Source organism: Mustela erminea, chromosome 5 (assembly GCF_009829155.1).
Source record: "Mustela erminea isolate mMusErm1 chromosome 5, mMusErm1.Pri, whole genome shotgun sequence".
NCBI lineage: Eukaryota > Metazoa > Chordata > Mammalia > Carnivora > Mustelidae > Mustela > Mustela erminea.
In genome coordinates, this window is record NC_045618.1 from 63925879 (window position 1) to 63953143 (window position 27265).

General features: G+C 40.8%; 2 protein-coding genes and 1 non-coding gene across 6 annotated transcripts; 1 reads left to right on the plus strand and 2 right to left on the minus strand.

Moving 5' to 3' along the window:
* Window positions 1-291: 291 nt before the first annotated feature.
* LOC116592104 lies at window positions 292-405 on the minus strand. The gene has a single exon (XR_004286297.1). It is a non-coding gene; the product is annotated as a U5 spliceosomal RNA (small nuclear RNA).
* Window positions 406-757: 352 nt separating this feature from the next.
* Window positions 758-2894, minus strand: LCMT2 (leucine carboxyl methyltransferase 2). The gene has a single exon (XM_032343478.1). The coding sequence runs from the start codon at window positions 2866-2868 to the stop codon at window positions 817-819; it is 2052 nt and encodes a 683-aa protein (XP_032199369.1). The 5' UTR covers window positions 2869-2894; the 3' UTR covers window positions 758-816.
* Window positions 2895-3000: 106 nt separating this feature from the next.
* Window positions 3001-25230, plus strand: ADAL (adenosine deaminase like). Of its 4 annotated transcripts, XM_032343482.1 has the most exons (12): window positions 3247-3266; window positions 4051-4107; window positions 8556-8771; window positions 9024-9154; window positions 9671-9731; window positions 12951-13038; window positions 14939-15020; window positions 18150-18276; window positions 19542-19622; window positions 22323-22461; window positions 24038-24138; window positions 24722-25230. In XM_032343482.1, the coding sequence occupies exons 3-12, from the start codon at window positions 8709-8711 to the stop codon at window positions 24914-24916; spliced, it is 1068 nt and encodes a 355-aa protein (XP_032199373.1). In that variant the 5' UTR covers window positions 3247-3266; window positions 4051-4107; window positions 8556-8708; the 3' UTR covers window positions 24917-25230. The 4 variants fall into 4 exon arrangements, with proteins under 4 accessions (XP_032199370.1, XP_032199371.1, XP_032199372.1 ...); XM_032343479.1 differs by lacking the exon at window positions 4051-4107 and having other exon boundaries at window positions 3001-3266; XM_032343480.1 differs by lacking the exons at window positions 4051-4107; window positions 19542-19622 and having other exon boundaries at window positions 3001-3266.
* Window positions 25231-27265: the final 2035 nt, after the last annotated feature.

The window sequence follows — 27265 nt, forward strand, 5'->3', positions numbered from 1 at the left end:
CTTCCTGCAAGTTGGAGGCAGTCTTTGGTGTGAATTTAGAAACAAGAAATACAGAGAAGCCTTTCTGCCTTCTGATGGTATTCCTCCCAGTTATTTAGTATCTGGCCCACGCATAGCCTTGCCAGATGCCTTGCCAGATGCCAAGCTGTTAAGCCCTTTGTTTCCTAGGGTTTATTAATATCCATATCTGATAAAGTAATGGGGTTCATTTCAGATTTCATACATGAAGAATGAGGTCAAACCATGTCTCTTCAGCTATATTCAAGTTTGTATTCTTCTTTTTTAAAGGGAGTCTCATAAAAACAAGGCCTCGAAAATTAGTTTAAACCTCATTACTGTTCTTCTCCATGGAAATCTTTAGAAAAAAGCAAAAGCTTTTTGTACTCCAAAGAGAAACCAGAGTTATCAACTTTGTATTCTCACCAAGGATCTGTTTTAAACTTTTTCAAAGCCTTAGAGTGGAAAACTTTTCACTTGACTTAGGCTAACAGTCACTCTAACTCCATAAATGGATAAACTTAGATGAGGAAAATCGATAAACTAGACACAAAGGGATCCAAAGGCTCCCCAATTCCTACTCTAGGACTGTATGGCCAATCTCTTCAGATAGGCCTACTCGTATTTTATTTTTGTGTCATCTCTCTGAATGTTGGTATGTGTTTAACAAACTCTTTCACGTTCTGCACTGGATAGTAGTGCTAATGAGAAGGAAAAAACGGGGAAGGAAGGATTGGTAGTGTCTATAGACGCAGTCAAATCCTGTTTGTGCAAACTTTTATTGTCTAAGTGGGTCGTCAATATATAAAAAGTTCAGTCCTACTGTCCAGCACGTAAGGAAGAAAGGCCTAATGTCACTGTATGGGGGTTTAAGTAGGTGCCAAAGGAAAAGCAGTTCCCACCACCTCCAAGGAGCAGGAGCTGCTGCTCTTCAGGAAGGAGGATGCTGGTATGATTGTGTAACATTAATGGCCATGGCACACATGTTGTATCAATCTGATACTCAGAGCTCAATCCTGTAGTCAAATCAATTATAGTCACTCCAGGAACTGAGGAAGAATGAATCCAGACCCCTCCAACTAGTAGAAGCTTCCCATTGAGCACATGAGCTGTGTGGGAATACCTTGGTGTAATGGGAGGCTGGATGATTATGGATTCCCAGAGGAATCCACAAGAGATTGGTTTTAGAAAGAGTACAGAACTTAGTGGCTCCTCAGAAGCACCCAGACCTCCAGCAATAAGGGCTCCCCCTTGCCAGCTGCAGGCACTGTGTGAATGCCGACCTTCAGGTGCTTCCCCCACTACTGGGATACTGACCCAAGCCATTGTCCCCGTATGTAGGAAATGCCAGTCACTTAGTACAGGTTCTACCACACTTCGACCCCCATACACAAACAAGTATTTCTGATTGTCATAGGACACTTCTGTTGTTGAATGCCGCCAACATGACAACGTGGAATCTTCTGGATCCGCCTTTGTTATTGTTACATTTAGATCCTTAGTCGTATTATCCTTACTCTTAGAGATACCAAGTTGGAGAATCCCCAACGCTGGAGTTACTGGGGACAGTCTCCCTCCAAGAACCAAAACCTCAGTATCTGAAAGTCTCGTCATGGTGTGATAAAGGCGCCCATCCCACTGGGCTCCAGTCTCACAACTGCATATTTGGTTGCTTTTCCATTCGAAGTCACCATGTCTTGAAAGCAAGTGAAACTTGCTCACTCGGCAATGCCGCCCTTCCTGCTCTCCAAATCCTCCTGCACTAAGAATAATGTTTCGGTTCAAAAGGACAGAGGCATGCCCATATCTCTTAAGGTTTGGGCCTTTGCTGTCACTAGTGACTACACTGGCAGGGAAGACGCCTGATGGAGAAGCAGGATCTATTCGAGGAAACATCTCTGAGGGTGGAAACACCAGAGTTTTAAAAAGAGTGTCTCCCCTAGAAGCGGCCAGAATGAAATAGTGGGCGCACTTCAAATGCCACTCCTCAAACTCATCAAAAGGTTCAAGATTCTCCACGCGCTGGCATTCTTCTGAGGGGAGAAAGCAGCGATAGAATTCATTCATGTCCACGGCAGAGCAGGCAGTCCAGCCAGCCTGAAGGAAGCGGTGCTTCTGGGCGTCCACGTCGGGAAAGAGGTCTAGGCCATGCAGGGGAGAACTGAGCTGCCGAAAATGCTGCTGCATGACCTGGCCAAAGGCGTCATGCGGCCTCATCTGCTCGTAGGTCACGAAAATGGCATCAGAAAAACGCTGGGCTGCCCAGGCGATGAGGGCCGCGGCATCTTTCGGCTCAAGGTAGGTCAGCACAGCCTCAGCTAGAAGCAGAGTGGGTGCGGCCGCGTTAAGGCCAGTGGCGGCCAGGGCCTGGTCCAAACGCGAGAGCTGTCGCAGGTCCACCCCTAGGAGGCGGTAGTCCACACTCTCAAAGCACAGCGCGGACGCCCTGGTCTGGAAAGGCCCAGTTAACGCGCACAGCTCCGGCGTATCTTGAATCTTCTCTGCCTTGCGCCGGGCCACGTCCGGAAAATCTACTTCCCAGACTGCAGCCCCGGCCAAATGGCCCGCAGATTTCAGGCGAAAATACAGCGAATCTGAACCCGCTCCCAGGGACAAGATCTGGGGTCGAAGAGCACTCGGAGCCGCGCACGTCCGTTCCAGGAAGGCGCGTACGCAATGCCCCACGGCGCGTGCGCGGACGTAGTAGCCGCGGTGGATGAGCGGCGCGCGCCGCGCAGTCCCCGGAACGAGCAGCGCGGCAAAGGGGTCGAGTACGTACCCATGCGCGGCCAGGGAACTCTTGCTGAGGGCGCTGCTGTCATTAGTGCTCTGTACTGCTCCAGCCCGACGCTCGCGGCTCCGCGGGCCCATGGTCGAGATGAGGGAGAAGAGCGACGGCTCGTCACCGGAATAAGCTCTCTTTCATTCTGCCGTACCCACCTCGGGGATTTCGGTACAGAAAAATCGCCCCTCTTCCGTGACTCCCCTCCGTGTGTGTCTGCGTCACTTCCGCAAAGAGGGCACCTCACCAATCAGAATTGAGGAGGGTGTAGCTTGCGCTGAAGTTCGACTGTGATTGACCTTTTTTTTTTTTTTAATTTTTCTGGGACTGCGTTTTCGCGGAAGGCTGACCCGTACGGCATATTGTGGGCGCATGGACTGTGTCAGGGAAGCTCAGGTTGTCGCTTTTCTACAAGCCTTTCCGTATGAAGAGAGAATTTAGCTAAGTCCTCATAGTTGACTCAACTGTTGACAGAAATCTTGAAGGGGTGAGTGTGTGGGGACTGACAACCAGACCTTCTTGGACGACAGGGTCCGCATTGAGTAATCTGGAGGGGCAAAGTAGGGTTAGAACTACTGAGGTTGGTGGGTGGGCAGGAAGAAGAAGGGGTCGTCCTCAGATGCTAACTACCAGTACTTATTTAATGCTTTCATAGTTTAAAGAAAGATCTCATTTAAATCTGAAATTTAGTCATTGAGGCCAGGTGCAAAATGAAAAAACTTTTAGAGGTTCTGATTCACCCTATAAATGTTTCCCCACAGATAAATACTGTTAATTCCCTTGTATTGGGGCTCTGCAAAGCTGACAATAAATAAAACACTCAGCCTCTGTTTCTCGGTTATAAAATGGCATTCCCCTCCACTTCAAAAAAGTCTGTGATTCTAGGGTAACGTTGAATATATCCACGGAAAAGGGAAATCACAGAAGAGAGATGATTATTCCCTCTGATACCGTGTGAGTCTTGTCAGGGGTTTAAAATAATAAAGTTTCTTGAGTTCAGGGTCTGCAAGTCATCACCCCTAGGAAACCGCTTCCAGAGATATTTAGAAAATTTATAATTTATTGATTCGAATCTGGTGACTGACTGCAGGGGCTGAGGTGGAAAAGGGAATCAGGATAACTCTAAGTATGGTTACTTCGAAGCAGTCTAGCAGAATAGTAAGAGCAAGAGTTTAGGAGTCCAGCCAGTTTGGATTTGGATACTGTACTCAGAGGTTTGAGTCAGGATAAACTGAAAAGATTTAGTGTTGAAGAGCTCTTAATGACTTCAGGGAGAGCAGTTCCTGTGGAGCAGTAAGGGCAGAATTCATGTTTCACCTGAATGGGAGATAAGTAAATGGAGGCAGCCAGTCTAAATTACGCTTTCAAGGAGCTTAGCTTAGAATGAAAGGAGAGACAGGGCAGTAAAGAGGAATATGGGATACAAGAAAGGCTTTTGTTTGTTTGCTTTTTAGGTGAAAACAAATAAAGGACATGCATGTTGGTTCCCTGAGAGAAATTAGCCAATGGAGAGAGAGGTTGAAGGAACATAAAATTGAGAGTAACTGATGGAGTAATGACTTGAAATAGCTAGAAGGGAATGGGATCTAGGGCACAGATCAGTGTTAAGGACAGAAGAATGAATCCTTTTTCTCTGAGTTATGAGAGAAGAAAGTGTATAGATAAAGGTAAACTAGGGGCGCCTGGGTGGCTCAGTGGGTTGAGGCCTCTGCCTTTGGCTCTGGTTGTGATCCCGGGGTCCTGGGATCGAGCCCCGCATCGGGGTCTCTGCTCCGTGGGGAGCCTGCTTCCTCCTCTCTCTCTCTCAGCCTCTCTGCCTACTTGTGATCTCTGCCTGTCAAATGAATAAATTAAAAAAAAAAAAAAAGGTAAGCTAGGTGTAAGTGAGGGAATTCTTGCCTCATGGCCTCTCTTATCTTTGTAAAGCTGGCAGCTGGGTTGTCAGTTCGGTGTGAGGGGATTGGGTCTAGTGGAGTGCTTGAGGTGTTTGGAATTGCCTCTGATGGAATGGGAGAAGCATAACCCTGAGGTTGTTAGGCCTGGGGGATATTTGTGTCTAAAATGAGAGGAGTAAGTGCTGCTTTCTGGGGTGTCTGAGTTGATTGCAGCCAAAGAAGAAGAAAAACAAATTGTAGGACTTTAAAAAATATATACAGTGCTGTAGAAGTGAATTTTTAAAAATTTTGGTGGTATTGGGGCATCTGGGTGGCTCAGTTATGAAGCGTCTGCCTTCGGCTCAGGTCATGATCCCAGGGTCCTGCTATCGAACTCCCACATCACAGAGCCCCACTTTGCATCGGGCTCCCTCCTTGGCGAGGAGCCGCCTTCTTCCTCTCCCACTCCCCCTGGTTGTGCCCCCTCTCGCCGTCTCTCTCTCTGTCAAACAAATAAATAAAATCTTTAAAAAATAAAATAAAATAAAATTTAGGTGATATGTTAGAAATGTTACTTTTTTGATAAAGAACAGATCAAGAAAACTGATTCAGGAAGAAAGAGAATGGAGCAAAATTTGTGATATGGGTAACAAAGAATTGTTTTCTGATTATTATTTTTTAACCTGTTCATTCTTACGTAAAATGAGGATAATAATATCATGGGTTGTGAGGAGTAAGTAAAACAACCATTTAAGAAATTTAGCGTGCTTGGATCATGATAAGTGCTTAATAAAAAGTAACACGTGTCTTTATTATTCTGAGTTCCCTTTTCTTTTCTTTTTTTTTTTTTAAAGATTATTTATTTATTTATTTGAGAGAGAGAGTGAGAGAGAGAGAGAGAGAATGAGAGGGGAGAAGGTCAGAGGGAGAAGCAGACTCCCCATGGAGCTGGGAGCCCGATGCGGGACTCGATCCCGGGACTCGATCCCGGGACTCGATCCCGGGACTCGATCCCGGGACTCCGGGATCATGACCTGAGCCGAAGGCAGTCGCTTAACCACCTGAGCCACCCAGGCGCCCCTGAGTTCCCTTTTCTTATTTGGGCATGAAAAAAGTTCTCTGGGAGGGGCACCTGGGTGGCTCAGTGGGTTAAAGCCTCTGCCTTCTGCTTGGGTATGATCCCAGGGTCCTGGGATTGAGCCCTGCATCGGGCTCTCTGCTCGGTGGGGAGCCTGCTTCCTCCTCTCTCTGCCTGCTTGTGATCTCTGTCTGTCAAATAAATAAACAAAATCTTTTTAAAAAATTATTAAAAAAAAAAAAAAGTTCTCTGGGAGGCAGGAGACTTGGTCTTGGCCTTGCTTTAACTTGATGAAGTATAGTACAAATGTAGAAAGATCTTATCTCAATGTGTTGCCTTTCCGCTCCTCACTCCCATCCTAGCTTCTTCCCACCCACACCCAATGTTGCCCAGGAAGATAGAATTTGGCATGGCATGGTATTGTTGATGGCAGTATCTTTGGCATGGATCAGTGAAACAACAGTTTTTTAAATGTGTAAAGATTGCGCTTTTGGGTGGATCTCAAATTTACAGAGGTTAACATTGTAGCCAGTGGGTCAGTAAATTTACTTAAAGACCAGTCTTGAGGTTGGTTTGAATGTGGCACAAAATAAGATCGGGATCCTAGAGTGGGATTGGAAATATATTTATTTTTTTTTAAAGGTTTTATTTATTTATTTATCAGAGAGCAAGAGCCCACACTGAAAGGGGGAGCAGCAGGACGAGGGAGAAGCAGGCTCCCCACTGAGCAGGAAGCCCACTGTGGGACTCAATTCTAGGACCCTGGGATCATGACCTGAGCTGAAGGCAGAGGCTTAACTGACTGAGCCACCCAGGCATCCCTGAAAATATATTAAAAAAGCTAGCCATTTGTCAGATTTATTATCAGCCTGCTATGAAAAATGTCCTAAGTACTTTTTTAGGCTGTCATTCCATTGTCTAATCATAGAAGTTCTTCCCTCTCACAATTCATAATAATAAAATTGTTTTGCAAGGTTTTTTTTTAAAAGATTTCATTTAATTATTTGAGAGAGAGAGAGCACAAGCAGGGGTGGCAGGGAGAAGGAGAGGGAGAAGCAGACTCCCCACTGAGCAGAGAGCCAAGCACCGGGCTCTATCCCAGGACGCTGGGATCATGACTTGAGCCAAGGGCAGATGCTTAACTGACTGAGCCACTCAGGCACCACTGTTCTGCAAGTTTTAAAAATTATTTAATTTTATAAATAATTACTTTAAACCATGTTTTTATTATTTTTATTAAAATTATTAAGTAAATTATATAAATTTATTGATTAACATTTTAATTTATTAAAGTTATTTCAGAAAGCAGTCAAGTATTACATGTTTGTAAAACCTTTAAGTTGCAGAACACTGTGTAAGGTAAATTAAAGCAAAATTCTCTCCCCTGACCTTTGCCACTTCCAACCCATAATTATGAATAAATAAAACATGCTTTGTTCATAAATGCCATCTTTCTAAGCAATGTATTTTGCTACTTTTTGGAAGTAACATTATATCATAGAAGTCTTTCCCTATAGTCATAGATACTCTGTTGGACTGAGATAAAATTAATTTAGCCTACTGATAGACATTCAGGTTGTTTCCAGTTTTTGCTATTATATAAGAAATGTATTTTGGGGGGCGCCTGGGTGGCTCAGTGGGTTAAAGCCTCTGTCTTTGGCTCAGGTCATGATCCCAGAGTCCTGGGATTGAGCCCCGAATCAGGCTTTCTGCTCAGCGGGGAGCCTGCTTCCTCCTCTCTCTCTGCCTGCCTCTCTGCCTGCTTGTGATCTCTGTCTGTCAAATAAATAAATAAAATCTTTTTTTAAAAAAAAAAAAAAGAAAAGTATTTGTGAATATCCTATAAGATATAGGATAATTTTTTTTTTCAGATTTTGTTTATTGGATGGAGAGAAAGAGAGTGTGCACACAAGCAGGGGGAGTGGCAGGCAAAGGGAGAGGGAGAAGCAGGCTTCCCTACTGAGCAGGGAGCCCAGTGCGGGGTCTATCCCAGGACCCTGGAATCATGCTGAGCTGAAAGCAGATATCTAACCAAGTAAGCGACCCAGATGCCCCAGGATAAATTCTTAGAAGTAGAATTATTGGGTCAGAAAATAAATGGTGTTTTGTGTTTGTGTGTGTTGATAGATAGTGCCAAATTGCTTTCCAAAAAGACCATATCAAGTTTTGCTTCCACCAGAACTTTTACTCATACCTTCACTAATATTGGATATTTTTCTTTTGAGTTACACAGTTTTTTCTGGATAATTTTATAAGTTAAGTCTTCCACATGAACTTTAAAAATCAATTTCTAAGAAATAACGTGGAATATTTTGATTAACATTGAGTTTAAAAGTCAATTTATGGTAAATTGATTTTATCTACAGAAGATGTGTTTTTCCATCTTAATGTTGTCTTCTATGTATTTTGGTAGGAGTAGTAAGCATGTTAGTTAAACAGCCTATCATTTTCATGTGTTACTATTTATGAAGCACCTCCTATAGCATTTTGTTGAAATGCCACTTTTATTTCATACTGTGTTGGCCTTTCTGTGGATTTCTGTGGCTCTGTGCAGTGTTGCACAGTTTTTTAAAAATATTTTATTTATTTATTTATTGAGAGAGAGAAAATGCACACACATGCATGAGCAGGGGAGAGGGGTAGGGGGAAAGAGATGGAGAGAGAGAATCTCCAGCAGTCTGAGGCCTTTTCTTATTTCTAGGTTAGATTGTTAATTTGCCTATATAGTGTTGAAGGGGCTTTTGTCTTTTGAGGTATAAAGTGGCAAATTCTGTTTCTTTGTTTTTATGTCAACGTCTGAAAATGTTCACATTTGTTTAAATAGGGGAAGCTGAGCCCAGAGCTACATATACAGGTTATCGTATCAAAACGTGTGGATGTAACGCAATCTGAAGGAAATTCAAGACCACAAAACTTGCTGGCTGAAGCACATTGTACCAGAAGAGTATTTGGAGAAAGACCTTTCTGTGAAATCAGGATGGAAGCAGAAGAACACCAACAGCCACGGAAGACACCCTTTTACTCAGAATTACCTAAAGTGGTAAGAATTCAACCACAGAATTCTGGAGTGGTTGCTAATTATAAAAATGTCTGTGTTTGTTTGTTTGTTTTCCACAAAGAAAAGTAAATTTTACAGGGAGAATTTGTAAGATTTGTAAACCTTAAAAGTTATATATCTACATCTAGTAGGCAGTTTGCCTACTGCAGATTACAGACATCAGGTACCTGGTAGGATGCTATTAATCTGGTGGATACTTGAGAAATTTTTATTGACTGTATTCTCTTGTTTTAGGAACTTCATGCCCACCTGAATGGATCCATTAGTTCTAATACCATGAAGAAATTGATAGCCAAGAAGCCAGGTCTTAAAATCAACAATCAGATGACTATGATTGACAAGGGAAAGAAAAGAACTTTAAAAGAGTGAGTTTAGGGAAGTTGTGGACATGCTTCTTTTTATCTCTGTTACTGTTTTGAGATTGGAAATAGTCTGTAAGAATCCAGATTTTAGTAGTTAAAGGAATTGGGTAGCCATCTGCTGTGGAGAGTGTAACTTGACATATAGCATTTTTTTTTTCCCAGCTGTTAGACCATTGACAGTATTTTTAATGCTTTATGTTGTTTATAAAGTTATACTATATTAGAATATTTTTTAGACCTGAAAATGTGGGCTTATTGATTTTTCTTCCTGTTTGCTGCTATCAGCAGGGAGTAGGGGAGTGGCAAAGGGAAACTGTTTTTTCCCCACTTAAAAGTAACATTTAGTTTTCAGTTATTTGATTATCCTCCCAGGTCAGTGTAAATTTTGAAAAACCTATTCTGTAGTTCCTTACAATATATAATTAGTATTAGTCTAAAATATATTCATTCAATTTAGTGGGCTTGTGTCGAGTGACAAGTTTTTGATGACTAGAGTATGTTAAAACTTTCCTGTTGCAGATGTTTCCAGATGTTTCAAATTATTCATCAGCTTACTACTAGCCCTGAAGATATTCTAATGGTGAGAAATGAAGAATTATTAGAGTGGTTTAAAATTTATTTGTAATTTATGCCCTTCTGGTATTGCACTTGAATTTTTGCTTTCATCAAGAGTCAAATGAAAAATATTTTTTGCTTTTTTATGGCAACTCTTTTCAAAAGCCATGTAAGACATTTGCCAAGAGCTAATTATAAGAGATCTGAGAAGAGAAGCAAGGTCAATGTATTCTGTTACATAGAGGATAAAATCTTGTCCTGTTTTCCATATATAACATGAAATATTTGACCATAGGTGGGCATTCCTTTGATACGGCTTTATCTGTATTGCTTGAGATACTTTTAAGTGCCTGGGTGACAGTATAGAGAATGAATTTCAGAAGTACTTAGAGACTGAATTCTCTCTGGGAGTGAAGGACTAGAGGACACCACTGTGTTCTCTTACTTGTAGCTCTGTGATACTACTCTCTGATATGGAAGACTGGTTTCTGTATCATTGTTTGACTAGGGTGGTATTTTATTTTAATTTTTTTTTAACTTTTATTTATTTGTCAGAGAGAGAGAGAGCACACACAAGCAGGGGGAACAGCAGGTAAACAGAGAAGCAGGCTCCCTGCAGAACAAGGAGCCTGATGCAGTACTCAATCCCAGGATCCTGGAATCAGGACCCGAGCCGAAGGCAGATGCCCAACTAACTGAGCTACCCAAGCATCCCAACATGGCATTTTAAAATGTACTCTTTTTAAATGGAGAAAAACAGAATCCTTATTAGTGTTCCTAACCATTAGGAAAAAAAATGTGGAGTAAGAGGAAAACTTGTGTTCTGGAAAAATAACTTTTGACTGGTCAAGAAAGAATTTTCCTTCGTGGCTGAAACTGATCCTCATGATAAGTATTAAGTAAATTAATTACCTTTTGGTGGAGAATTAGCTCTAAAAGTCTAATTCAACAAAAGTTGCCCAAGTGTCCACAGTGTTCTAGGCACTCTGCTAAAGACTGGGAGGTAAGATAGATGGACATGGTCTCTGGCCCCTGAGGAGGGAGAGAGACAGATCCATAAGCAGATAAATCCAACATAATGAGGTAAGCTATATGTTAGAGATACATATAGGGACTTACAGGAACCTAAAGGAGGATTATCTAATTAGCCACTCAGCAGACACTATTGAATACTGCTAGGAATGTCTCACTTTCTTTTGTTGATTGTAACAGAGCAAAACTGATGAAATCCTGGATTCTGAGAGCTTATGTAGGGCTACAGTAATGCCAGGCTCATTATTTTATTACTTTCAAAACTGGTAAAACACTTTCTTAAAATGAAGTAAGGGGGCACCTGGGTGGTTCAGTTGGTTGAGCATGTGCCTTTGGCTCAGGTCATGATCCCAGGGTCCTGGGATCGATTTCCACATCAGGCTCCCTGCTTCTCCCTCTCTCTCTGCCCTGTTCCCCCTGCTTCTGCTTTCTTTCTCTCTTGCTCTCTCTCAAATATATAAAATTTTTAGAAAGAAAATAAAACAAAATAAAATGAGGTAAGGAGGGGTCCCTGCCTGGGTACTTAGCTCAGATCAGGATCTCAGGGTTATAAAATTGAGCCCTCCTTAGGCTCAGTGCAGGAGTCCCCTTGGGGATTTGCTCCGTCTGCCCCTCCCCCAACCCTTGCTGAATCATGCACTTGCACGTGTGCTCTCTTTCTCTCATATAAATAAATCTTTAAAAAATATAAAATAAAATGAGGTAAGGAATTAAGATTCTGTGATTTGACATAGTGGTACTAGAATGAGCAACTTTAGGTGGTTCAGAAGGATGACACTGAGAGTGAAGTTAATAACATTTACATATAATAAATGAACACTGTAGGAATAAGCCAAGAGATTCTTTGTTGTGTGTGGATCACTTAACAGTCTAGTCAAGATGATCTGGATGTAATCTGAAAGAAAACGGATTGGAATGTGCTTGAAATAATAATATTAACTATTACATGTGCGAGACACTACATTCAAGACTGCTCTCTGAAGTGGGTATTTTTATTGTTACCGTTTTGCAGATGAAAAAAAACCCCTGAGGCTTAAATTGATTACACGTAACTTGCTCAAGGTCACTCACAGAGAAAGCAAATGGTAGAATTGACTGTCTTTAGTTCCAGAGCTTATATTCCTTCTCATTCAAGAGATGCAGTCTTAACATCCTTTGTAAGCAGAAACTTAACTAATCGTGATGTACTCTGTCTGAAGAAGGAACTCAAATAAGAGTTGTCCTTAGTACCAGTTGCAGTGTGGAGCAGAAAGGGCTGAGTCTGGCAGACACAGATGTGGACATGGGTAGGGATGATTCCACAGGCCTCGCTAGGACCGAGATAAATTGTCTCATTGCTCTCATTCCATACTTGCCAATAGCCTTCTCTTGTTTTATTTAGTTTCACTGGCTGCTCAAGAAACGAAGAGAGGGGGCATTGGATGGTAGCTATGGTCTCATCAGTCACTGAGGACTGCCACTTCATACCCTCACTTCACCCTCCATGTCACTGCATACATAACAGATAGGCTTCTGCATTAGCCACATGTGAGCTGGAGTAGAGGGAGCTGGCTTCTCTGTGTCTGCTCTGGAGCCAGTAACTAGATGCAGTTCCATAGCCTGCATAGATGAGACCCACACTCTGGTGGTAGCATTGGCAGCAACACAGAGTTTGGGGAGCACCAGTGCCATGGGGTCCAGTGCCTGTGATGATGGTACAGAAGCTGCAGGGTTATGGTTGGTGGCGGAGGAAGCAGGGGTGTCTTGCTTGGTCCAAGAGTGTTACATGATTTTGAATGCTTTTGTGTTGTCCTGAGTTGTATAATCTCTGAGGCTGATTCTCCAGACCTCCTAGTGAATCTCAGCTTAGTAATATTTATATTCTAATATTACAATAAACTCCTTTTTGTCTTAGGTAAGCGTATGTGTGTACACACTCAGTTTTAGTTTTGCCTCATTTCTCTGTCTTATTAGCTACTGTTACGAACACTAGAAAATGGAGAAATGGCTAAAAGGAGAGAAGAGAAAAAGTATGTAAGATGTGCAGACTTGTTTGATGTGAGCATTTTCCAGCAAGGGTTGTGACAAAGCAGGTTGTCTTAACCACATGAGAGACTTCAGCATTTTTTGCAGATCAAATCTAATGCGCGAAATAAAGCTGTAGCATTTGGCATTTTCATTGGGATCCTTTCACTAACCTTATCAATATTGTGTCCTTTGCCTTAACCATCAGGTCACAAAAGATGTCATTAAAGAATTTGCAGATGATGGTGTGAAGTACCTGGAACTAAGGAGCACACCCAGAGGAGAAAATGCTACAGGTAGAGTTTAATTACGTCTCAGCAAATGTACTTTTTTCCTCTGTGCTTTGATGATTCATGTGTTTGTAAGTTGAGAATATGAAGCACTTACTTTTACACTGTAGTAGAGTCAACAGTCCAAATCTTCTGATGCGCATTAGTGATGTACATTATTAATGAGTGAGGTGTTAAATTAAAAAGTCAGGTCAAGAATTATCTGTTTAAGGGAAATTAAAAGGCCTACAAAAATTTCACTGGTTCTTGTTTTTTTCCTCAGTTTGAGGAAAGAATACTTGCTCCTTATAGTTACATTGTCTTAAACAGAGGCTACTTCTTGCTCCTTTCATCAAGGGCACTTGTGAGACAGTGCCACTGAGTAGATGCTGAATCGTGTTTTATTATGATCACAGAAATGAAGATTTTTCAGTCATTGCATGGAGACTGATAGTGTCTTATGCCAGGAGCAAGTGGTGATGTGGTAGAACCTCTCTGGATGGAGATGAGTGCATCTGGATGTGGTTTGGAGAAACTTCCTGGAACCCTCTTTTCATAAGGGCAGATTGGAGAGATAGTATGTGGGGTCATTGGGTCCCTCTTAGTCCCTTGTCTGTGACCTGAAAAGGCTATGCCAGTTCATCTTGTGACATGTACAACTCAGTCATTTAGGGGACAAGCTTTTTAAAACTCCATAAAGTAAGTGTTGAGATGGGACAAGCAAAAGATTCTTATCTCGCATTTTTAAATTGTAGGATCAGTTCCAAGTTACCCTGGTGAGGATAGTGAAAGGGAAGGAGAGAAAAAAACCTGCCACTTACTAGAGCTAGTTTGCTCTTTGAATGGAGATTCCAAGAGGGATGTTAACCTGATATGCAGTAATAGGGGGATGGTTAGATAAGGGTTAATGGAATATGAGGCAGCCACTAAAAATATTTGCAAAGCTACTATAAAGACTTGGGGATAACACTCAGAATATAGGACTGTATTAAACAACTGAATAGGGTACATATATACCTGGTAGCATCTCATCTATTAAAAAAATATATGTATACTTAGAAAAACAGAGTGGTTATCTCTGAGTGCTGGAATTACAGGTTACTCATTATTTTTTCTTTATAATTTTCTGTGTTATTGGAGATTTTCTGCCAAAAATAAGCATTCTGTGACTAGGTACAAGAGTATTTTAGAGGAAGTTGTTCTGGAGAGTGCTCTTTCAGAGTCCCCCAAAAGAAGAGGACTTGTACACCCAAAATTGGAAGAACTGCTCTAGTGCCCTGGATAGGAAACACTGAGCCTGACCAGGGTTGAAGAGACAGGAGCCCAAGAAGGGATTTTTTTCTGGACCAGCAGGAGAACATTGTTCCAATAGAGGAAAATCTTTTGTTTTTGTTTCTGTTTTTTTTGAGGCCAAGCCTTAGAAAAGGGCTGTTCCTGTGTTTTTAGAACAGGCATTTTAGATTTTTACAGCAATTTGTGTGATGGGTTTTTTTGTTTTGTTTCTTTTTGTTAGTTTTTTTGTTTTTTTGTTTGTTTTTTTGTTTTTTTAACTAGGCTCCACACTGAACACAGGGCTTGAACTCACGATGCTGAGATCAAGAATTGCCTGCTCTACCAGCTGAGCCAGCCAGGCACCCCATGAGAGTAGTTTAATGTCTGTTGGATCTAAGAATAATTTTTAAATGGGCTTATATTTTGTATGTCTTTCTTTCCATTTCTGCTTTTTAGTACTTCATTTAAAAAAATTTACTAAAGTACAGTTAGCATTTATGAAAATGTACCCATGGGACTATGTTTTAACTCCTCTCTAATTATGCCCTTGTCACAGCATAAAGTAAAAATGTAAGTGTTCATAGAGGGATGCTAATGTTGAAGGATGAAATAGTTGATTATCTCTTTACAAATACTTTCTTTATGTCCTTTCCAGGAATGACTAAAAAGACTTATGTGGAATCTGTACTTGAGGGTATAAAACAGTCCAAACAAGAAAACATTGACATTGATGTTAGGTAAGAAGCATTGTACCTTAGTGTTCACCATTTTAAAAAAACTAGAAGGTGAAAATGTTGTTATTTTGATCATGAGTGTAATACATTTTTATAAATCAATAACTGACTTTTAGAAAAATGGAGTCAAGAAATCTATTGCTTAAAGTTGAGAATGCAGTGCTGAGTTTATTCATGTGGCAAAACATTTTGAGTACTGTTGCTCTAGACAAATATAGTTTCCCATTGCTCTTCAGCCAAAATCCAGACTTCTTATTGTGGCCTACATGGTCCCATGTGATTTGGTTGCCTCTCTTTTTTTTTAATGTCTTTTTTTTTTTTTTTAAGATTTTCTTTATTTATTTGACAGACATCACAAGTAGGCAGAGAGGCAGGTAGAGAGAGAGAGACGGGGAAGCAGGGTCCCTGCTGAACAGAGAACCCAATGTGGGGCTCGATCCCAGGACCCTGAAATCATGACCTGAGCCGAAGGCAGAGGCTTTAACCCACTGAGCCACCCAGGCGCCCCTGGTTGCCTCTCTTACTTCAATAGCCTTATGTGGACCACTTGTCATTATTACACACTGGTTTGTTCTCTGTTCCTCAAATAGGCCAAGAATGTCCCATGTCAGCATCTTTGTACATCCTGTTACTTTTGCCTAGAACACAGTTCCTGCCATATCCTTGCATGGCTGGTTTTTCATTATCAAGTTCTCAATTTGGCTGTCACTTCCTCAGGGGGCCTTCCTTGACCACTTTATCTAAAGAGTCTCCCCCCCACACAAATCCTCTAGTAATCCTTTCTATTTCCTTATGGCACTCTTCTTGATAAGATCAGAAATTATCTTGTTTTATTTGTGTGTACATACCTACTAGAGTATAAGTTCATGAGGCCAGGAACCTTGTCTTTTGTTTACAGGACTTAGACGAGAGATGACACAAATCAGGGCTCAATAAGTCCTTGAAGGAAGAAAGCTACCTGTGTAATTTCTGCTTATAAAATCTCTCTAAATTAATCTTAACTAGACTAACACCCACACCCTTCCCAAAAAGAAGCAGGCAGAAGAAGAGAATTCAAAAAAGAAGACCTACAAATGACTGATAAGTCTGTAGGGAACTATTTAATCTCACTAATCAGGTAATTTTTAAAAAAGATTTATTTGAGAGAGAGAGAAAGCGTACAGGGGCTAGGGGAAGGTCAGAGGGAGAGGGAGAGAGAATCTCACCCAGACTCCCTGCTGAGCATGGAGCCGACATGGGGCTAGATCTCACAACTCTGAGATCATGACCTGAGCCAAAATCAAGAGTTGGACAGTCAACTGACTGAGCCACCCAGGCATCCCGATCAGATAATTTTAAAGATTTTTATTTGTTTGATTGTTTATTTATTTATTTATTTATTTGACAGAGACAGAGAGGGAGCACAAGTGGGGGGAGTAAGAGAGGGAGAAGCAGGCTCCCCACGGAGCAGAGCCCATTGCGGGGCTCAATCCCAGGACCCTGGGATCATGACCTGAGCTGAAGGCAGACACTTAACGACTGAGCCACCCAGGCGCCCTCCAATCAGACAATTTTTTTTTTAAAGATTTTATTTATCCATTTGACAGACAGAGATCACAAGTAGGCAGAGACAGAGAGAGAGGGAAACAGGCTTCCTGTTGAGCAGAGAGCCCGATGCAGGGCTTGATCCCAGGACCCTGGGATCATGACCTGAGCTGAAGGCAGAGACTTTAACCCACTGAGCCACCCAGGCACCCCTTAGACAATTTTAAAAAGAAATGTTACAATGCCATTTCTGTAGCCCCCCCTGCCAGAAAACAGGGTAATGACCACTGTTTGTGAACTTATGCACTGCTAGTAAGCGTATATAATAAATAAAACCTCTTTAAAAAAGTAGTATGTATTAAGATGTATAAAAATGTTTCCTTCTGACCCAGTACCCCACTTCTAGAAATGTATCCAAAGAAATAAATTGATTTTTGTGTAAGAATCTTTATTGCAGTGTTATTTATTTTAAATATTTATTTATTTTAGAGAGAGTAAGAATGTGAGAGAGCATGAGCAAAGGGGAAGGACAGAGGGAGAAGAAGCAGACTTCCTGTTGAGCGGGGAGCCCAACACTGGGCCAATCCTAGGACCCCAGGATCATGACCCAACCCCAAGGCAGATGTTTAACCAACTGAGCCACCCAGGCACCCCTATAGGGTTATTTATAAAAAAGTGGAAAATATCCTAAAACATTTAGCAGAAGACAGTTATATCATGTTATGGTCATATGATTTATATTGTTTTCTAATATTTAATGTTAGGATAAACTGTGAATTTAAAAAAAAGACTGCATTTATATATCATTGATCCAAATTTGATAAATAAATAAATGCTGGAGGAATTTCATGTGTGTAAAAAAATAGATAAATTAATAAATGTGAGAGGAAAATTATGCAGTATTAGCAGAGATTCTCTGGGTATTAGATGGCTTGTAGAATTTCAGCTAACATGAAGAATGAACTTGTATCAGCTATTGGATATGTGTTAGAATATTACCAATTTTTTAACACTTACTGAAATAATGAGTCTAAGCCCCCTAATGAAATAACACACCACCACTTATGAAATAATCTTGCTAAGGAATTGAATCTGATCAAGCCTCTAGACTAGATCCAGTTTTCAATTTGTAGGAGATACAAGAGACAGAAGAAACAGGTTAACAACACAGGAATTCACTCAGCAAAATGACTATTGTAGGAGACTTTATAGAAAAAGGATATGGTTTCTTTAAATTCAAGACATAAATTCAAGAAAAACAGTGGGGGTTTGCGGAGAAGGGAAGGTGGGGTGTGGAGGGAGTGCCTTCAGAATAAATCTGAAGTCCACTGTGGACTTCAGTTGAATTCTGAATCAAACTAAAAAACAAATGCAAGAATAAAAAAGAAAACATGAAACATTTAAGAATTTGAACACTAACTAGATGTTTGGTACTATTTAGGAATTTATGGTCTCAAGCCATCTGGCAAAGTAAGCTGTCCTGTCAGTCAGGCTGTACTTCTACTAAGTGACTTACATGTAGCCTGCCATGCCTCTCTGGCCATACTCAAAGTTGTTTTTTTCATCCTCACTATATTTGTTTTCAACTGTGTTTTTCTTATATTAAAGGTATTTGATAGCAATTGACAGAAGAGGTGGCCCTTCAGTAGCCAAGGAGACCGTTAAACTTGCGGAAGAGTTCTTCCTCTCTGCTGACAATACAGTTCTTGGCCTTGACCTCAGTGGAGACCCTACTGTAAGCTGTTTTTCTTAAATACATTTTATTTCTGAAAAGTAGAATCAGTTTGTGGGATATGTATTAGGTTGGGGCATCCTGTATTCTCCAGAGGTCTAGCAGACTCCCAGTGGATGAAGACCTATTCTTAAATAAAATCTTTAAAAAAAAAAAAAGGTGGATTGGGGGCAGCACTTGGGTGTCTCAGTCAGTTAAGCATCTGCCTTCAGCTCAGGTCATGATCCTAGGGTCCTGGGGTTGAGCCCCACACTGGGGCTCCCTGCTCAGCAGAAAGTCTGCGTCTCCCTCTCCCCTCTACTCATTCTCTCTCTTTCTCTCAAATAAATAAAACCTTAAAAAAAAAAAAAAAGAACTATTCTGCCCTGAATGACCAGAATGTCTATAGCAGCTGTTCTCAACCAGGGTTCTATGGAAGAATTAAGCTCTCTAAAAAAGAAAAAAGATCTGAATGAGAAGAGAGAAATTAAGTCATTACATACAGTGTTTATCTAATAATTAATATTTAATTATGGCTATGCCTTACTTATCTCACAGAACCCCCCAGTTGAGAAAGGCTGGCCTAGAGCTTCTTGAATGTCAGATTCAAACACAGTGTCTCACTTATGTCACTATTGATATTTTGGGCCAGATAATTCTTTATCCTGGGAGAATGTCTGGTGTCTTGCAGCATGTTTTGTAGCATTCCTTTCTTCTCTACCCACTGGATACCAGTAGCATTTTTGGTTGTGACAGCCAAAAATGTTTCCAGATACTACCAAGTTCCGGGGTGGTGGGGGGATGGTGGGGGCAGAATTGTCCCTGGTTGAAAACCACAGGATTTAGATTGTCCCATGAAACTGGTTCTTAAGGCTTTGTCTAAACCTGGACCATTGTGCTCTCGTTTCATTCATCCATTTGGTAGAAGCTTTCTTTGCTGTAATCATACAGGTTCCTAAATCAGGTGGGTTCTCCTCCTTAGCACTAGATTTCTAGATTTCCTTACAGAAATAAAACTTGATGACCTCTATATCCAGTGTGGCTGATTGACTTCAGGTTCGCTGATATGTGACTCAATATTCTTGACAGCAGGGATTGTTTTTGTGAGCTTTATGTTCCCTAAAGTGTCTGGCACACTGTAGGTACTTTATAATTGAAATTTTCAAATGAGCCAATCTGACATTTTTTCCCTTGCCATTATTTTATTCCTTTGTTATTGACACACAGTAGCTAATTCTTCAGTCTGCCTAGAATTTTCATGCATCTTCATTTTAACTTTTATCTTCAAGGTAGGACAGGCAAAAGACTTCTTGGAACCGCTTTTAGAAGCTAAAAAAGCAGGCCTGAAGTTGGCATTGCATCTTTCAGAGGTAAATAATATTGTAAAATTAGGCTGGAGAAGATAGATTACGGTGAAAATAATAATCATTTGTAAATGGCTAAAATTAAACCTGGAGGTTAAAAAAAAAAGACAAGAAGGAAAGTAGAAATTTTTTTATTGTAAATTATGATAAAGGTATGACTTGCTTTAGTCCCTTGTTACTGTTTCTGTTTTTGTCATTCATGAGGGTGGCTATTGACTCACAGTATCACTGTGTCATTTAAAAAGTTATTGACATCTTACTAGAGAAAATGTGTTAAGTTTTCATCATCAGTCTTGTCATTGGCAAGCTGTCACTGAGAAAAACACCATTTCGTCTCACCTGTCCTCGTAGGGTAAGGGACCTCAATGTATCACATGCACTGGCAAGAAAAGAAGTAGCTCATTATTATTTTATAAGGCTCATCAGAAGATCAGGTGCCCATCATTGGGCCCCAGCTCCTTGGCAACATGAGCACAATGACAGATAATGTAGAGATGATGGCTAGAGAACAGTCACTTACTTAAGCACATCCCTGTGAGGCAAACAAGGGAGTCAACTACACTTTCCCCCATTTTACAGATGGGTTTACTTTACAACGAAGTACTTCTATTTGTTTTTGATTTTTTTCTTTCTTTCTTTTTTTTTTTTTGGACATACAAAAAACTGTACATGATTAGTGTATACAGATTGATGAATCTGGAGTTTGTCTCAAGTACAGGAAATAATACTTAGGCTACTTTCCTCACAGAGTTATTTGTATTAGATGCAGTAATATATAAATGTTGAATAGCATCATGACTTAAAAATTAAGGAAAAATTGGAGCTTCTTGTCAATACTGATATTTTCATGTCTATAAGCAAAGAGTAATCTGGTGGCAGAACTTAAAAGGTAGGATCTGTGTTTCCACACTCTGAACAAAAAGATCTGTCACTCATAGGACTTCCTCTTGCTAACGTAACTGATGTCTGATTGAAGCTTATGGTCAATAAAATGGAACAACCAACATGTGTTACTGTGACCCGTTATCTGTGGTCTTTGTGCACAGCATCAGAACCTTCCCTTTACCTTAGTCTCTGTTGCTTTTCTTTTTTTTTTTCCTTTTCTTTTGCCAATTTCTTTCCTTAACAATTCTTTTTAATATTCTTTATTCTGTTGCTTTTCTTGTTTGATTCATTAGATATGAAACACTTCATTTCCTCATGTTATGGTCATTTGTCTTGTAGGCTGTCTAGCAGATAGAGTACATCTAGACCTTTTCATGGTAGCTGTGGTATGTATGTAGCTACCTGTGTCAAAATAAAACATGAATGGGGCACCTGGGTGGCTCAGTCCGTTAAGCATCCGACTCTTGATTTCCACTTAAGTCATGATCTCAGGGTCATGAGATCGAGCCCCACATGGGTTCTGCATGGAGTCTGCTTGAGTTTCTTTCCTTCTCCCTTTGCCCCCCACCCCCCGCTGCTTGAGCTCATTCTGTCTCCGTCTCTCTCAAATAAATGAAGAAAATCCTTAAAAATAAATAAATAAAAAATAAAATGAAACATGAGTACACCACACAGAGAATCTGGGCCCTGGAGTCAGACAGAGCTCCATGGCCTTAGATAACTTGAAAAAAAAAAAAAAAACTTTATATTTTAACTACATAAGTTAGGTATATCTGAAGAAATCCCAAGTGTAGAGAAGTGTAATGTAGAAGGAAAAAATTAAAAAATGAAAGGTCCCTTTCTTGTTTCAGTTCTTTTCCCAAGTTGATCCTGTTACTTTTTCTGAACTTCAGTTTTTTTCATCTTAGTACTTTGTAAGAGTCTTGTGAGGTTTAAAGGAGAATTTATGTGAAAAGGCACAAAGCAGGTCTAAAAGTGTTTATTATTATTATGCTTGTTAACCATAATTATTACTACCTTTGAAACAAATCTAGAAGAATATTGGGAAATGAATGGGAAAATAAAGGCAAAGAAGAAAGCTGGGAAGGTATAGATAGTTCAGCTTTCCAGAATGCATTATCTTCTCTGAGAGACAAAGTAGCTGGCTACAGAAAAAAGTACCTTTAAAAATCACTGAAAGCGGGTGCCTGGGTGGCTCAGTTGGTTAAGCAACTGTCTTCGGCTCGGGTCATGATCCCAGAGTCCTGGGATCGAGCCCCACATCGGGCTCCCAGCTCTGTGGGGAGCCTGCTTGTCCCTCTGACCTTCTCCCCTCTCATGTTCTCTCTCACTGTCTCTCCCTCAGATAAATAAATAAAATCTTAAAAAAAAAAAAAATCACTGGGGCGCCTGGGTGGCTCAGTGGGTTAAGCCTCTGCCTTCGGCTCAGGTCATGATCCCAGGGTCCTGGGATCGAGCCCCGCATCGGGCTCTCTGCTCCGCGGAGGGCCTGCTTCCTCCTCTCTCTCTCTGCCTGCCTGCCTCTCTGCCTACTTGTGATCTCTGTCTGTCAAATAAATAAATAAAATCTTTAAAAAAAAAAAAAAATCACTGAAAGTGGTACCTGGGTGGCTCAGTCATTAAGCATCTGCCTTCGGCTCAGTTCGTGATCCCAGGGTCTTGGGATCGAGCCCCACATTGAGCCCTGCATCGGCTCCCTGCTCAGTGGGAAGTCTGCTTCTCCCTCTCCCACTCCCCCTGCTTGCGTTGTCTCTCTCTGTCAAATAAATCTTTTTAAAAAAATCACTGAAAGAGGTTACTTATGCCCCCCCTTTTTTTCAGATTCCAAACCAAAAACAAGAAACACAAGTACTTCTGGATCTGCTTCCTGACAGAATTGGGCATGGGACATTTCTCAACTCCTCTGAGGGAGGATCCCTGGACCTGGTAGACTTCGTGAGGCAATACCAGATACCACTGGGTAAGGCTTAAGGCTTCACGTCCTCCAGACAAGAGTGTACATTTGTCTCCAGCCACCAGGTTGCAACCCCTATGTGGAGAACTCCTATTCTAAATATTTAAGTGTCATTTAGAAATTAAAAGTTTCTTGGACATGTGCCTCCTGAGCCTTAAAGTAATAGAAAGTTTTAGCTTCCATTAGAATATAAGCTCCATGAAAGCAGGGCCTTTGTCTGTCTTGTTCACTGCTACGTTCCCCAGTTTTTGGAACTCAATAATTATTTTATTGAAGGAATAAGGGTCATCTAGTATTTTAAAATGACTTTAATGAAATTAATGTTATGAAAATGTATGACATTTATTTAAAAATTAAGAATTATGGAAGATTCCAAGACATAGTTTTATATGTGTGTTGACTATTACAGTATTTGTCTACATGTGTATTTAACAACAAATATTTTTGAAGTGCCTGTTCTGTTTCAGTTACTTTCAAATTGTTGGGAATAGAGCAGTAAACAAAACAGGCAAGGTTTCTTTCTCAAGGAACTTATATTTTGGCATCGGTAAAAGAGACAGTAAACAGTTACACAAGAAAATGTCAGTGTTTGAAGAAAATTAAACAGTGTGAGATAATAGTGATGAGATAACCACTGGTCATTGTTATGGTTGGGAAAGGCCTTCTGAGGAGGAAAAAAAGCAGTTGGCTGAAAACCATTTTACTGAATGATCAGTTTGCAGAAACATTTGTGTGTGATGTGTGTTTTTTAATTACGTATGGAGTTTTCAGCAATTCATAATGAGATTTTTTTTTCTTTTTACTAAGGACATTTTTAAACATCCACGGAAGTTACGAAGATGGAAACACTTACATAGCGATTAGTGTGGTAGTTCAGCTTTGTGCCCAGCCGTGTGAGGGGGGCAGGCTGCCATCCCTTAGACTGAGTCGGCCTTATGTTGAGGCTGCCTTATCACACTGAGCAGATACCATCAATTAAGTCAGTGAAGTATTTCTGCTGTGGCTGGGGAGCCCAGTGTAGTGTGTCAACGCAGGAATTTGTTAATAGAAGTCATTCTTAAGATGGACTTAACTTGCAGCAGACAGGGAATAGATGGTTGTCTGAGTAAACGAGTTTAGGGGTTTTCTTTAAGTCCATTTCTGCTCTTGGCTTTTTATATAATACTGTAGCCCTCAAGCAGTGCTACCATTTGTTTTAGCCTCCACTAGAAGACCAGGAAGAAGTGCAGCAACCATTCAAAAATTCCTTCATGACTCTATCCTGCTTTCTCCATGGGGACTGGCTTATAACATTCCCCTTTTCCTCTCCATTTTGGATAAAAGAAAGGGGGACGCACATAGCTGTGAAGAAGATATTAATTCCCTGCCTGGCACAGTTGCTGCCAAAACTTGCAGCACATACATCCTGTACCACTACACTAATTGAACTATAAATTTTCATACCTAAGGTCAGTTTTGTAAAGTAATGAACTATTGAAAATTAACATACCTCGGAAAAATTTCTCACATATCTACTTGGTAAACACTGGTGAATGAGTCTACTAATCTGCTTTTAATGAGACTTTTTCCTCCTTTCATCTAGAACTCTGTTTGACCTCAAACATCAAAAGTCAGACAGTTCCATCTTATGACCAGCATCATTTTGGATTCTGGTACAGCATCGCCCATCCATCTGTGATCTGTGTAAGGTGTTTTGTATGAAGTATTTTGCTCCTTTTTTGTTTTATTATTGTAGTAGGTCGATAGTCACTACTAGCTGACTGCCTCGTGTGCCTCGTGTGCCTTGTGATGCTGCCAAAGTAGAGGAGTGAGAGAGGATCAGGGCATGTGAGGCTGCAGAGCCCAGGTGACTCAGGTTTAGCTCTATGGATAAAGGTCCTAGGCAGTGCCCAGAGAAACATAAAAAAATACTGATGCCCAAGTGCCCATTCCTTGAGATTCTGTTTTATCTGATCTGGGGTGAGTCCTGTACACAGATAACATTTTAAAAGCTTCCTAGTGATTTTAATATGTAGCCGTGGTTGAGAGCCCCTGCCTTGGTGTTTTTGGATTTTGTTTTAAAAAGGATAAACAGGCCTATTTAGTTAGAGATATGCATGGATGCATTTATAGACTTGTTTAGACTCTTAAAAGAAGCATGGTAAAGAGGGAAATATAGACTAAACATGAGTTACAGTTTTTAAAAAATCATTTCCTTGTTAATTTTAAAACTTTTGTTTTTTGTTTTATTTTGGTTTTTGGTTTTATTTTTGTTTTGTTTTGGCAGACCGATGATAAGGGTGTTTTTGCAACACACCTTTCTCAAGAGTACCAACTAGCAGCTGAGACATTTAATTTGACCCAGTCTCAGGTGTGGGATCTGTCTTACAAATCCATCGACTACATCTTTGCTTCTGACAGCACCAGGTCTGAACTGAGGAGGAAGTGGAATCATCTGAAACCCAAAGTGTTACATTTTTAAGCTGCAATAAGGTGAACTACTTTTGAATATGTGTTGCAACCAAGAGCTTCCTGATATCTCCCACATAGTAAACTGTCCACCACTCCCTCTGAAGCACAGCAGCCAGGTACCACGGGCTCCATCACCAGTAGCTTACTCATGACTGGTCCCATGACTGGCAGGCTCTAAAGTCTTACAGAACTTACCTCCATGCTGCTTACTGGAAGGGACCTGAAGGTGGCGGCTATCTAAACTCGCCACACGGCACCTTGGTGGCTCAGTGGGTCAAAGCCTCTACCTTCGGCTCAGGTCATGATCCCAGGGTCCTGGGATCGAGCCCCACATCGGGCTCTCTGCTCCTCGGAGAGCCTGCTTCCTCCTCTCTCTCTGCCTTCCTCTCTGCCTACTTATGATCTGTCTGTCAAATAAATAAATAAATAATAAACTCCCTACTACACCAGATATTTGACCAAACAGTCCCTCTCCATTAATGATCATAAACCTTGAGGAAAATAAAGGAGTTTGTCATCAAGAAGAGTTTTAGAATAACTAAAGGTGAGGAGGAGGAAAATAAATTGCCCCCAAAACCGTTAAGCCTTGTAATTGTGACAACAGTGCTCTGTATTTTGTTTTCCTTGTTTTACTCAAATTCCCTTCACTTAAGTATTCTCCAGAACTGCTGACTCCAGGTTATACTGTATACCATGGATTTTTTTGAATACCCAGTAGTCAGGGTGACGACTAGTGACAGATAAAGCTAGCTTCTGAGATCTGGCTTTGTCCCTCTCATGATTAATCCCCCTGGAATCAAGGTGGTGGGTTTTTTTAAATGTTCCTAACTTATCCCTCTGTAATTTTGACCATAACGGAGCTATACCAGACGCTACTTGAGGTCTCCTTAGGTTTCTATTTCCTGCTTTTAATTTGACTTCTGATTGTTCCAAAGTTTTGTTCCTGAAAGAGCACCATGGTGGATGTAGGAGTAATTTAAACTCATAACTAAAATATCTCCACATAACATGTTACTTTAAGCTTAATGATATCAGAGAATATATACTATTTTATATGTCTAAACTTTGATATGCATCTCACTGGACAGTTGAGTGTATAGGATTTTGAATTGAATAATGGAAGAATTGATTGCTTCTATCTCAGCTTCCCTTTCCTACCTGGTCACCATAAAAATAGTTCTCTACAGAGTTAATAAGACTCAGCCTCCATATTCCAACTATAGTAAAAGAGAAATGGCAACAACAAGAGAAAACGTATAAACATTATTAAGTTCTGTAGAATTGGCCATAGCAAGCAATCAAAAGGAAGAATGTGGGGCACCTGGTCGGCTCAGTTAGTGGAACATGCAACTCTTGATCTCATGGTCATGAGTTTGAGCCCCAAACCGACCTCGAGGCATCTGGATAGTTTAATTGCTTAAGTGTTTGACTCTTGGTTTTGGCTCAGGTCATGGGCTTAAGGTCCTGGGGCCAAGCCCTACCCTGAAGAGCTGTATCTGGCTCCACACTTAGCATGGAGTCTGCTTGAGATTCTGTCTCTCTTTCTCCCTCTTTCTTCTCCCTCTTTCTTTTCTCCCTCTTCCCCGTTTGCAAGTGCATACTTTCTCTCTCTAAAATAAATAAATAAATAAATAAATACTTTAAAAAATTGGTAGTGTGGGGAAAATGAAGAAAAAGAAACAATAGCACTAGAAGACAACTGATGAGGATAGGATTGTTCAGCTCCTGCTAATACATCCTTACTTCCTTTGCTCTACGTGTCGCTCAGTATGTCCCCACAAAGGTTTTATGAATATTAAAAGGGTAGGGTGCACAGATCCTCTTACTCCACCTACATTGGCCTTGGTTTCTCATTCTTTGAATGTTGGAAGACTATTTCTTGCTTCTTCCATCCTTAGGAATGCAGACTGGGTAGGAGAAAAAGCCTTGTTAAGCTATTTGAGATGAAATGGGCTTTCCCCAGTAAGAGAGTTTGCCTTTGCCCTGTTCCTTAGGTACATTCTCTTCATCTGGAGGTTGGTGGGGAGAAGGGAGGCTGGTGCTGGGTCTTTTAAAGTAAGACTTACTCTCCATGCCCAGTTATGACAGGTCATAATAATATGACAGGTCGAATACACTGTACTAATGGATACAGATATAGACACCACAGAATTTTCATTCTAATTTCTCTTCTACCACATCCTAATTTGTTTCTCAGTCTAGCACATAAAGATTCAAACAGGCATACTTCTGGTAAGCCCACACAGGGAGCCAAAAAAGTGAGTAAAAATTTCTTTTCCTAGCAACAACAACTTAGTAATTTGCACATGTATATTTGGTGGGGTGTGGGATGGGGTGAACCATCTGAAGAAACACTGGG